This window comes from Juglans regia, chromosome 7 (genome assembly GCF_001411555.2).
Source record: "Juglans regia cultivar Chandler chromosome 7, Walnut 2.0, whole genome shotgun sequence".
In the NCBI taxonomy this organism is placed as follows: Eukaryota; Viridiplantae; Streptophyta; class Magnoliopsida; order Fagales; family Juglandaceae; genus Juglans; species Juglans regia.
In genome coordinates this window covers 6,254,520-6,267,758 of record NC_049907.1, presented here as the reverse complement: position 1 = coordinate 6,267,758, position 13,239 = coordinate 6,254,520, and the positions used below count along the sequence as shown (strand labels likewise).

Sequence of the window (13,239 nt, the reverse complement as noted above, 5' to 3'; positions counted from 1 at the left end):
CCATTTGATGTCCCTGTTATCTTCTCGTAAGAGCATTACAAAATCATGACATCTCTAAACTTGTGCATAAATATTCATCTCCATGTACAACTCAACTTATGGTACGATCAGATGGGTAGATAAAAAGTAAGGAAAAATAAAGCAGCGGTTGCAGGGGAAGATGAGTTATGGTGCACACCATGCTTACATTCATTGCATGAGCTTGACTTTTGGGGCTCATAAACGCTGTTCCAGCCACAAGTGTGCCGCTTTGGCCCTCAAAGTGCGTTCAAGTAGACTTGCCCACAACCTATTTCATCTCCAATTCACCTTTCAGCCATGGATGATGACATGATGTTAATCATCGGGGACCATGTTTGCCTTTTAACTCTGGTGCAATTTCCACAATGTAGTCCATCAGGCCGTGTTGGGACTTCAGCCTTTTAAGTTGCCGTTCATAAAAACCAGAAGCACTATTCTTTGGCAATCAAGTTATGCAGCTTCACGAAATCATCCAATGTAAGCTCCTCTGGTCTAGACTGCAAAAACCATGGAAGATTAATTAACAGAGATATTGCCAACTTAAAGAGCTTTTCGGAGACCATAGTACTAAGCTATCAACTCCTCTAATTCCCAATACTTACGGTAGCTGGAAGACCAAATCTTCCCAAAGCTTGTTCAATTTCGAGGGATGTGCATATGTGCTGGAGTGATCTCCGTAACATCTTACGTTTCCCGTTGAAGGCAGAATTTACCTATATTTCAACAAAAAAGCAAAAACCTATTTACCAGAATGAAATAACGAGGCAGTCCTCAAACTGATATAACTAGAAGTTAAAAGAATAATCAACAATATAGATGGCCTTGGTTCATGTGGTAAAGGCTGCATAAGTCTTAAATTCTAGAAAAATGATATAAATATTACATTTTCTTCAAATTCCTATCCCGTTACGATGATGATGTGACATCATTTATCAACCTTTGAATTTGTTATTTTAAAAACATAAGAGATGATCTAATTGTTGATGGATAATCCTACATTAGCATATTGCGATAAAAATAAGACGAGTGTGTAATATATAACATAATTCTAAGTTTTGGTCTTCTAGGAATAAAAAATAATAAGAGTACCATAGCTAGAACTATTAAGTTTGTCGGAACAATAAAAATATGAAAATTTTATAAGGATAATATATAAATTGACAGTACCATTGAGAAGAAGCTCTTTATGGAAGAAACTTGGGGATACTCCGCAGCTTGCTTCAACTTAAATGTAACAACAGCAGCATCAACCTAAAGAACATAAGAAGGATCAGGCTAATCTGCATTATTCGACAAAGTGATGCATTTTTTGTTCTTTGTTTCCCCAAATGCACATAAATTACAAATAAGATGAGGAGAAGAATAGGTGCTTGGTGATAATCGATTATCACCAAGCAACGTACTCTTCTCTGACCCTCATGTATTCCAAATAACAGCTAAGATCTTTTAGTAAGTACTGCCACGGAGAGGGATGGAACTGCTAACAACCAGGGGTCAGATGTTCCATGCCTGAAGGTCAGGTTGATGTGTCCCAGCACGCTTGAATTTAGTGATTCGCAGTGCCAAAAACCAAGGATAAGTCGATTTCCACCATTTACAGAGATGAGTGGAAGAATATTAAATTGTTCCTAGAAGAAGGAGGTATGTTACAAATAGATGTCAGCTCCATGGAGAAGCGAAAGTCTTCACACACCAACCATTTGAGATGATAGGTTTTCACCAGTACTCTAATAAAGGCTTTTCGTTCCATCTGGCCACAAACTGATTGATTTGTTTGAAAGCAGGAGCTCCAGAGAGAGCATACAAATTAGGGGTAGGTACTTTATAAAACCTCAAAAGTGGAAGGCAAAAAAGATTCTATCCTCCAAAAATGTAAAAGGCGACGATGTTTAAGGAGAAAATGGATAAGTTTTGGGAACAGCTTTCACCAAACAATGTTGTGCTCACTGCCAAAAAATACTTATAAAAAGCTATATTGTCACCAATTTATGTTGCTGCTAGGTCTTCCCCACAATGAAGGAAAAAACTACAGCTAAATTTTCTTCCCTCTGTTAATAATTATCTTCCAAAATTTTCTCTTGAAATATCTTGCTATGTACATCTCCTTTATCTGATCATATTACGTACGCTATCTATAGATCTGTTAAAATCTGCAGAATCCATTTTATGTTCATGACAGGACGGAGAGACCAAGCCAAGATTGACAAGGAGTTGGTCAAAGTTTATTCCAAGAAATAAATACATTGCCGTCGTTGGAAGTATTTATCTGCATATATGGGATATAAATCACTTACATTAGGCTGAGGGAAAAAATATGTCCTTGGCACCTTAAGCTTGTATTCAGGATCTGAGAAACATACAGAAAGCTTATGTCAAGTATATTTAAAATTGAGCAAAATATTTTGCTATATAAAAAAAAAAAAAAAAAAAATTGTGCCAAATATTCTGAGTGAGTGGTAGGGACAGAATTCTACAGCACCAAACTTTGAAGGCTCTTTTACAGATTGTATTTTGATTGCTTCACTTGTGTAAGTTATTGTTGCCAAGAAGAAAGACAAGTAGAAAAAACAGTTCTAGTAGAAAAGCAGTTATGGTAAGGTCATGTTTCAATAACCACTGGGTGCAGAGATTTGTTTTGATAGTTAATAAGAGATTTTATTTCAAGTTAATAGGCATAGCCCAAGTACAGAGGGTGTATACAAGTGAGTATATCTAAATACAAGCTAAAGCAAAAACAGTACTAAAATAAAACTTGACAAAAATTCCCATCCCTTACAAGATTCTTCACCCAAAAGCTTAAGATGCTAAAGAAAAAATCCCTAAACTCCCTCATAGAACGTTCGCAACCTTCGAAACACATCCCATTTCTTTCAAGCCATAAGCACCAAAACAAACATAAGGGAATCATCCTCCACACTGCTGCACTGTCTCTACATCCCACTAAACCTTGCCAGCAAGCCAAAAAATCCACCACATGCATAGGCATCACCCAAGCAATGCTTACCCTTGCTAAAATCTCATTCCACAAAATTGTATCCACCTCACAGTGAAGAAAAAGATGGTTAACAGATTCACCATCCTTCTTACACATAAAACACAAATCAACCACAAATAAACCTCTCTTCCACAAATTATACGTGGTTAATATTTTCCCAAGAGACACCAGCCAACAGAAAAAGCTACCTTACTAGGCACCTTTGCCCTCCAGATACATTTCCAGGGATAGTCTTTAACTGGAGTTATTTGTTTGCAACCACAGTAGGCTGTCCTCTCTATTCTGATCAATTTTCAACTCATATAATCTTCCCAAAAAATCAGAAATCTCACCCACTTCCTATTCCTGCACATCTCCGTTGAAATCCACATTCCACTGAAGCATGTTACTGGAAATCTTATAAGACTCAACCACAGCAGCCCCTTTATCACTAGCAATCCTAAAAAAATTAGGATAAATGTACTTGAGAGCTGAATCCCTGCACCAAGTATCATGCCAAAAGTAAATATTTGCCCCATCCCCCCACTTTAAATTTTAAGTTTTTAACAAAGCCCCCCCATACTAACTGGATAGACTTCCACAAGCCCACCCCATACGCCCCTTTAACTTCATTTGTGCACCAGCTCCCCCACATTCTCCCATATTTAAAATCCACAAATTGTCTCCATAATGCATTACTCTCAAAATGGTACCTCCAAAGCCATTTCCCAAGTAGAGCTTTATTGAAAAGCTTTAATTTTCTCACACCCAAACCTCCACATGAAACCGGTTGACAAACCTCATTCCAACTCACCAAATTAAATTTTCTTTCCTCCCCATTACCATCCCATAAGAAACTCCGAAAAATCCTCTATTTGTTTTTGTAACCCCTGTGGGTAAAGGAAAGAGAGAAAGGAAATATGTGGGGAGATTAGACAAAGTACTCTTAATCAAAGTAACTCTTCCCCCTTTTGACAAATAGAGTTTTTTTCCAACCAGTTAGCTGCCTCCCAATCTTCTCAATAACCCAATCCCATATAGAAAGTGATTTGTGAGGAGCACCCAAAGGTAATCCAAGATATTTCAAAGGTAAAGAAGCTACCTTACATCCCAAGATGTTAGCCAAATAAAAAATATTCCTGACTGTACCCACTGGAACAATTTCAGACTATACCCACCCAGATTACCCACTGGGTGGAGAGATAATTTACCAAAAGAAAAAAAAAATGTATCATCTGAATGTTATAGATTCTCAGTGGCAATACCATCAAAAAGATTATTATAAATTTCTTAAAACAAGGCATAACGCCAGCTAATATATGCATTCCACATAGTTTACAGTCTCGCAAGGATACCTGAATAGAAATTGACAAAGATATTGATTGGTCGGTACTCTGATGTCCTCAAGGATGATTCCACCAAGCGCACTGCTGTCTCCTCCTGAAAATAAATCTAAACATGAGCTCAAACCTTCTTAGAGTAACTATCAGAGAAATGCAACACCTACCCGAATACTAGACAGGAAAATAAAGGGAATACTAACCTGGAGTAGAAGAACAACTTCTGAAAAAATATCACCCATTGGAAGAAGCAGTTTGACTACGTCTGTACTAATATTAAAGGGTATATTGGAGACAACCTACAAACAACAAACTTATACAGATTGTTATATATATATACATCTATATATATGATGTGAACAAAAAGCTTGTATTCTATTTTTAGTGTTTACTTGAAGTATGGAGCAGAGGTTAAAATGCGCGCGCACACACACACACACACAAAGTGCACCATATCATCTTGGAAACATACTCAGGGAATTGACTAATTGTGCATCCAGTCTGAACAACTGCAATGGATTTAACATTCTATGCTAAAAAGACAGGTTATGCATCCATTTCCTCTTGGTATTGAAAATGAAGTTCTTTTAATGAATCAAAAGCAACTAGAGATCACGTTCAGGATCATGGTGAAATATTTTTTTTTTATTGGCACCAGGTGTCAGGAACAACGTCCCGACTAATACCAAGGATGCACAGGCCCTCGGCAAGGAGTTTCCCACAAGTGCACCTCGGGTAATTTAAGAAAAAAATCCCCTAGTCCGATGGCCCCTAGAGATTATTTGCACCCAAGGGGATTTGAACCTTAGACCTAGGGGGAACATACCCCCAAGCCCAAGGCCGGGGGGTTTGGTGAAATAAAATTTTAATATAGAACTTTGGAAGCATGGAGCTTTTCTCCTGTCCAGCACATCTTCCACTCCTCTATTATGTTAGTGAATAAAAATTCAAGATCATGTTGAAATCACACAAAATATAATTTTGGAAGAACGGAGCTTTACTCCAGTTCAGCCACATCATCCAATCCCCTATTATGTTATCAAATAAAAATAAAAACTGCTGCAATATGTAATTTTGAAAGCATGCCTATTATCATCTACTCCCTCATTATGTTATTAAATAAATGTTAGCTGATATATTTAATTAAGTCAAAGTTTTCAAAAGTAAAATAATATATCTAATTAAATTAATAATTTTCATTTAAAGTTAGTAGTGTTTAAGTTTTCTAAGCACATCTTTTTGTTTTCTCAACTCACACCTTTTTATTTTTGCAAGTAATGTATGTATATAGGTAATTGCATTTTAAGTTAATGAGCCTAAAAGTTAGATATGACTATTGATAGTTAGGTTATTTTGGCACATTATATAAAGAATTCTTGGTCCCTCTCCACTTCAGCATAGTTTGTGAGGTCTCCATCACTTATATAGAAATAAAGGAAAGCAAGATGAGAGAAGATCAATGTGCTCAACCAAATTATAGATATCAAGGTGCTGACATTGACACTCTTTTAAAAGTTCTATCTATTCCATAATGGCTTAAGGTCATGCTAAATTAGTTACAAGTATTATTTTTCATTTAATATTTAGTTATTCCCATGCATTGCATAATTATGTAATTAGTGTACATAAAAGTAGGATTCTCACTTTTGCATATCTTGATTTTGAATGATTCAATGACTTTATACTTCCCAAAAAAGACATCATATGGGAGCGAATGTGACATTTCACAAAGTCTTCCTTCAAAACCTACACAGTTCAATTAAAGCAGTCAACATCATCGACAACATATAATTGACAATAAGGAAACATAGGATCTCACACAAAAAATATGCATAAACACATTAAGTATCCACATAGAATGCTGACAGTTAAAATGGCATTGGGCACTTTAATATACACCTGGAAATCTAAGTGAAAAATACCAACAATTCAATCATAAGGGAAACATAAAACACCTTTCTACTGGACACTGAAGATTGTAATGATTAATTCTTCATGTAGCCATCTAGAGTCATTCATTGAAGATTGTAAATCGTTAATTCCTACCTGACACTGCTTAAGTTCTGTCAACAAAAACGTTTTCAGCTACATTAATTGCATACACAACTACAATACACAACATTCTCTGGTTTTTCCAAAGATGCATATGCATAAGGTAACAATTTAAGTATATGGTGGATGGGAAACTAATACCAAACTTCAATTTATAACTTCTAACTTGCAGAAAAATCATTCTTCAAAAAGCATTTTGGGAGAGACTTGCTGTAGAATGAAAGAGGTGAAAGAACATTGTTCTCGTGCTTTCTTCAATTTTGTTTAGCCATTACAGTCCAAAAGCACTTCCCATTGTGCAAACTGTGAGATGCATTAAAATTGTTACCATTCGAGTTAATTGAGTCAAATTATTGTAATGCACTGGAGAAAAAAGACACGTGCGTCTCTGCCAGGAGAAACCAGTGAGAATATATCAATACTATTTACAGCTTTAGCCATCACCAAAGGCATACTTTACCTTCAACCTGTCTGAGCTTGCAAATCTTTCGCTCACAATAGCAGCCATGTGGGGATCCTAAAGATCATGAAAAATGTACAAAGTAAGTCTATGGAATCAATACAGAAGAAAAAGAATTTAAGTCAGTCTATGGAATCAATATAGAAGAAAAAGAATTTCTCATTACATCACCCTCACATTTTTTTTACAAACAATACTCTTATCAAAAGTCGCACCTTTTTGGAATAGCATTACATTTTTACCTACTAAAAGGTCAATCTTGAGTCAAAGGGAAGTATATCTACCGAATGAATAGATTTTCTGTAGTTACTTGCAAGACATATTTCTCTCATGCTTGCTTGCTTACGTATTAGGCTTAAGATGATGATAATTGCATAACATACAAGCCAAGGAAAGTATGTGCAACCAAGCACATGCTTGTACGCTCAGAATTTTGCAACGTTCCTTCTTATAGAGTAGATGAGTGGAGCTAAAGAGCAAGCATTGGGTTCTAACGAACAAACCTTTTCAATGGCAAGAACAATGGCACCGGAATTAATGAGAACGTGAGTCAAAGAGCCCGTCCCGGGCCCAATTTCTAGCACCACATCGCCTTCTTCAACATTGGCAGCTCTCGCAAGATGCTTATTGATCTCATTATTCAACATATAATGCTGCAGTCACAGAAATTCATTCATTTGGAAATTTTCTCGAATAGAGAGCTAACACCAATCAACTGCGTTCCCGGACAAGCATAATTGTAGGCGAAATCACTGAGAAATTAAAAGTATCTTGAATTCTCTTATATTTCTGCTATATCTACAAAGAAAGCGTTTGGAATTGTCATTTATATTAACATTTTCTCGGGAACCAAACAAAGACGAAAGATTTCGGGAAATTCGTTTAAATTTTGTCGGAAAAAGTAAAAAGTGGAGTAGATGGAATATTGGGGAGGACCTGGCCAAGAGATTTCCTTGGGGTGCGGCCTTTGGAGTTGAGAGCTTTGAGAGTGGCATGGTAGTCGTCTGGGCTTTGGCTTTGACTTTGGCTTTGGCTTTGGCTTTGGCTTTGGCCTCCGTTCGAGCAGACCATGCACGGCGGGTTGATGATTCTTCTGCGTGCGCCGTTGGTGCTATTGTGCGCCGGGAGTGGAGCTTTGAGAATTACTCTTGGTGGAGGGAGAGGGTGGAGCGAAAAATGTGCGGTGGTCATGTCTCTCGCGAGTGTGTCTTCAGGTGACGCTGCTGTGCCTCAAGTGAAACATAGCTACTTTATGATTCTTTCAGCAAAAGAGCGGCACCGCTCTTTGTTACCGATAGTGGGTTTTTGTAACCTTTTTATTTATTTATTTATATTTATTTAATATATTTAAATATTTTTAAAAAATAAAAAAATATAACAATATATTTAAAATTATTTTTTTAATCACTAAATAAAAATAAAGAATAATTTTTTTTTCCCAACGGTTAAGTAAAACAGTAACACTGAGGCGGAATAGCTTTTTCCTTCAGCAAAATGATTTTAAGGGATGCAAACTGCAGTCATTTCGAAAAAAAAAAAGAATCAAGTCAAAATAAAGGTCATTTTTGCACGATAGACTCACATTTTTTCACAGAATATCCGTTTAGATTGAGAGATGAGTTGAGATAAATTTGTGAATAATAGAATAAAATATTATTAAATTATTATTTTTTAATAATATTATTATTTTAAAATTTCAAAAAATTAAATTATTTATTATATTTTATGTGAGAATTTAAAAAAATTATAATGATGAGATGATATGCTTTCCAAATATAAACGGGACCTAGTCTTATATACAACATTATTATTTTATATTCAAATAGTTTAATATGCTTGTTAGAGCATTAGTATTGGTGTAGGCAAATGTAAATACAAATAAAAAATTAACTAATAATCTCACTAAATTATCTACATTGGAAGAGGCAAATGCATTTTTTTTCCTTACAAACTATATAGTAAGTCTATATATTTTGAGGGTTACTATTCCTCATCTATTGAGTATTTTACAAATTATTTCTCTCTCCTTCAAAATATTATTAAGTTGATGAAAAAAGCTAGTTTGTAAATAATAATTTAATTATTAATTAACATATGGTCATTATAATTACAAAACACGAAAAAAAAATTACGAATATTATTTTGGCCAACAGATGGATAATCCAATGTAAGAATCTCTCTTAAATGAAATAGACAAAAATCAAATATGTGATTTTAACCAAAATTTGCCTTTACCTTTACCTACACTAATGCTAATACTCTTAGTAATGGCTACCACATAATCAACTCTCATTACTTATATTTGTTCATATATTTTTGTTACTCACTCAATAGGAGCAACTAAACATGTAGTTTAAGCTTAAGTTGGGTTAATAGATTATAGAAGAATATCAGCTGGCAAACAGTACGTTATATTGGATAACGGAACTAGAGAGAAAGTGCTTAAAGTTGGCACCTACCAACTCAAGATGCGCCTAGGGCGCTTGTTACTTCTGCAGGATGTGCTTTATGCACCTGGTGTTCAATGTAATCTATTTTTTATTATTTTTATGTTGGAACTTGGTTTTACTTTTCACTTTGATAGATCTCACCTGGACCTTTTTTTGTATAGGAATTTGTATGGACATGATTTTTTTTCAAATGGTTTCTTTATGTTGAATTTAGATCATTCCTCACTTTCTTTTACGACTTCAAATGATAATGATGTTTTAAATACATTGAGATATCATGCTAGATTAGGTTACCTAGGAAAAGATAAAAGACTAAACTAGTTAGAAAAGACTTATTAGGGTCTCTCGCTAATGTAAGCCTACCTATATGTAAGTCCTGCTTAGTTGGTAAAGCCTATAGGTAGCTTTTTGGAAAGGCTCCTAAGACATCTTATCCATTAGAGTTAGTACTTTATGATACTTGCGGACTGAAGGCATGCCATGACGCCTTTTATTTTCTCACTTTTATATATGATTAGTCACATTTCAGTTATGTTTATCTTATCTCTCATCGCTTTGAAGTATCGGACTGCTTCAAGTGCTTGATAGCTATGGTTGAGAATTAGAAAGAAATAAATTTAAAATTTCTATGGGCTGATTGGGGTTTTGAATACTTGTCTAGAAGATTTTTCATTGTATTGATCACTTAATTATCACAATAAATTATCTTAATTTCATGACATTAAGATTTATGATTACCAATTCAATAGAGAGGAAAAAAAAAAGAAATTTCATTTTATAGTGGTTATTAATTTTTCACTACTTATCTCTTTGACTTTTTTGCACTAATATAAATTATTATTTTAGTATTACTTTTTAAATAAAAAATATTTATCTTATTGTAGTTATTAACTCATTATTTTTCAGGATAAAGTTGGTTAATTCAAAATGCTAGTGCATGGATTATAGAAAGTAATGGCACCTCATAAACCAGTCACAATCAGCAGTGTGAAAACTAATTAAAGCCAATCCATATGAACGTGGAAATTAAAGGCACTACACTTTCATCTATAGGATTAGCTTCCAATCAACTAATGTCAATGTGGAAATAATTTATCTCTCAACTTACGTGAAGTTTCATTCATTACAATAGATTTCATTTATTTTGATGGATGAAATCATCACAAAAAATCAGAAAACCGTCATATAAAATTTTTGGCGATAGTTTAAAACCCTTGCCAAAACCATCACTAAAAAGGGATCACAGAAAGTATTTTGTGATGATTTACTGTACAACCGTAACTAAAATTTTTTTTGAGATGGTTAGAAGTATGTCGTGAGTTGCAATGCTTGAATGTGAAAAGATTTTGTGACAGTCAAATTCTGCCACATAAAGTATGTTCAAACATCGATAATAACGTTCGAACATTCACTCGACTAATTAGCATTTGAACAATAAATATCTAACGTTCAATTTTTTTCATTCGCACGGTCGAACTTAATGTTTGAACATACACATGTTCGAACGTTTGTGAAGTAATGTTTGAATTTTGCATTCACACGTTAATGGAAAATTGTTCGAGTGTCAAAGATTAAACGTTCTAATGGTTAGTAAATACGTTCGAACACATATTTTTTAATCATTTGAACATTAAGAAATATATTTGTTCTAACATAACAGAATAAGTTTGAAAGTTTGTGGTGCATATATGTTCAAACATAATACCTTACGTTCAAACGTATGTATCGCACGTCCATGTAGTTATGTTCGAACGTTGTTTCGAACGTAAAGACAGGGTCAAATGTTTTTTGTTTACATTCAAGCGTACTAATTAGAATTAATAATTTCATAAAATTAAATATCATTCAAATTGTATCATATTATATCACAAATAGTATCATCTCATGAAGATATTTTAGAAAGTTGCAAAATTAGACGACAAATGTTTTGAACAATGATAAAATTTATTTCTTTTTCTTTCCTTGCCCATCACGATCTGCTATAGTGACATAAAATATTCCATTTGGACCAACATCTTCCTTTATACTTGTTATTGAATTTCAATGCGTATTCTTTCCTCCTAGTCTCTTTGCCACTCATGCAAATGCGTTTCTAAATTGGACTGTCGCAATAAGAAAGCCTCCAACTTTCTACTGTCTTAACTTCATTTGCTCAATTTCTTGGTGTGCGGCGTCCAAATCCTTAGTAAGATGATTAACTTCTGAAGGTGAGGTCGTGGAAGATGAACCAACACTCTTGAAAGAACATCCCAAACCTCTGACCAAACCAGACTTGGTCCCGATGACCTGCGTAAATATGTCGATGTCATTGGGAGAAGATTCCTTAGAGCCATATTGCATCTCAATCATTTTTTCCTACATGAATTAGGAAAAAAACCACACAATAAATAACATATTAAAAGAAATAGTAAGAAAACATAATATCCATTCACATGTTGCCATAATTTTTTCACACAAGATAAACGCGACTTCCATAATTATCTTTGGTGACATGATCAATTCACTCGTTGTGTGCATCGGTATGAGTAGCAACATAGACATGAATGTGGAAGCAATTTTTAGAATCATCGCGTTTCTAACAAAGCTACAGTAGTAATGGCAAATAGTTTCACATGCATCACATGCTCCAATTCAAATCCCCATGTTCTTTACAAAAAGGTAGTTGGTCGTATCCCATTTGAGATTATATCATCCATATTGCACAAATTTCGTCACTCTTGTACTTTTCATATCAGTAGAAATTTCGGTAGCACCTCTCTATAATTCTCCAAGTATACATGGTGGTAGAGAGGGATTGTTACCCTGCTACTAGTATACCTGAAGAACAAATGAAGAAGACACTGGAATTTCCATCGTTAATGTGTAAAGCAAGAGTAATGAAAATGTGTAATATAGATAATATAATATCAAATTGTACACACTGGACAATTTAGGAATCAGTGGACACCTCAAGTATATACTGATTCCCAAAAGGATCTAAGGTTATTCGTGTAATGTCACACACAAGCTATAACATGTAACATATAGCTATAGCACAAGCTATAACATATAAGCTAAGTTGTGCTTTATATTATTTGATTCCAAAGAAATTTGGTTGTAATTTAAGTTTTTTACTATCATGCTAAACTTTTTCAAAACCCCTAGTAAAAACTCCATAGTTGGATCTTTACTGAGGATTCTGAAAAAGTTTAGTATGTTTTGTTCCAAGTTTAGTATATACCAATGTGTGGATTTAATCTTACTAATTTTTCTTAATTGGTTATTTGTTTTATTTGTTATTATTTTAATTTCCTAGCGTTTTAAAGTGACCATTACTTTTTTTTCGTAAATTAAATTAGATATGTATGTTTTGTTCCAAGTTTAGTATATACCAATGTGTGGATTTAATCTTACTAATTTTTCTTAATTGGTTATTTGTTATTATTTTAATTTCCTAGCGTTTTAAAGTGATCATTATTTTTTTTTCCGTAAATTAAATTAGATATGGATGGTTAGGTATTTTTATTTACTATATACTAATGCGTGGATTTAATCTTACTATTTTTTCTTAATTGATTATTTGTTTTATTTGTTATTGTTTTAACTTCTTAGTGTTTTAAAGTGCCCATTATTTTATTTCTCAAATTAAATTAGATATGGATGGTTAGGTATCTTTATTTTTTATTCTAATTTGCTTGATTTAACTTACTAATTTTGTTAATAAGTATTGTTTTCCGAATTTAAATTAGATATGTGTGCTTAGGTGTTTTTATTGAACAATCTAAGATGTAGATTTAAACTTGCTAATTTGTTTTCATTGTCATTTTTCTATAAGTTGGAAATGTGTTGGTTATTTAACAATCTCTTAGTTGCAAAAAATGTGGATCATGTGGCACATAAAGCCACCTTCAGTCGGACTCGCACATACTTCTTCCTACAAGTGGCACGTGGAGAGCCCATTGA

At 34.0% G+C, this 13,239-nt stretch overlaps 1 protein-coding gene across 2 annotated transcripts; it reads right to left on the bottom strand.

Moving 5' to 3' along the window:
- Positions 1–40: 40 nt before the first annotated feature.
- On the bottom strand, positions 41–8,105 carry LOC108980883 (ribosomal RNA small subunit methyltransferase, chloroplastic). Of its 2 annotated transcripts, XM_018951918.2 has the most exons (10): positions 7,784–8,105; positions 7,351–7,500; positions 6,848–6,904; positions 5,980–6,081; positions 4,539–4,634; positions 4,351–4,435; positions 2,316–2,368; positions 1,189–1,272; positions 624–734; positions 41–518 (listed from the first exon to the last, which is right to left on the bottom strand). In XM_018951918.2, exons 1-10 carry the CDS (start codon positions 8,036–8,038, stop codon positions 453–455), a joined length of 1,059 nt encoding a protein of 352 aa, XP_018807463.2. In that variant the 5' UTR covers positions 8,039–8,105; the 3' UTR covers positions 41–452. The 2 variants fall into 2 exon arrangements, with proteins under 2 accessions (XP_018807463.2, XP_035548270.1); XM_035692377.1 differs by lacking the exon at positions 7,351–7,500.
- Between the last annotated feature and the right edge of the window lie 5,134 nt (positions 8,106–13,239).

Excerpts from the sequence above, each read along its gene's own strand:
- LOC108980883 (XM_018951918.2), bottom strand. The coding sequence starts at position 8,038 with ATGACCACCGCACATTTTTCGCTCCACCCTCTCCCTCCACCAAGAGTA. Across the intron at positions 4,635-5,979 it reads CAAAATCAAGATATGCAAAA|GTTGTCTCCAATATACCCTT; the intron begins GTGAGAATCCTA and ends TGTTGTTTGTAG. Across the intron at positions 4,436-4,538 it reads AAGTTGTTCTTCTACTCCAG|GAGGAGACAGCAGTGCGCTT; the intron begins GTTAGTATTCCC and ends ATTTATTTTCAG.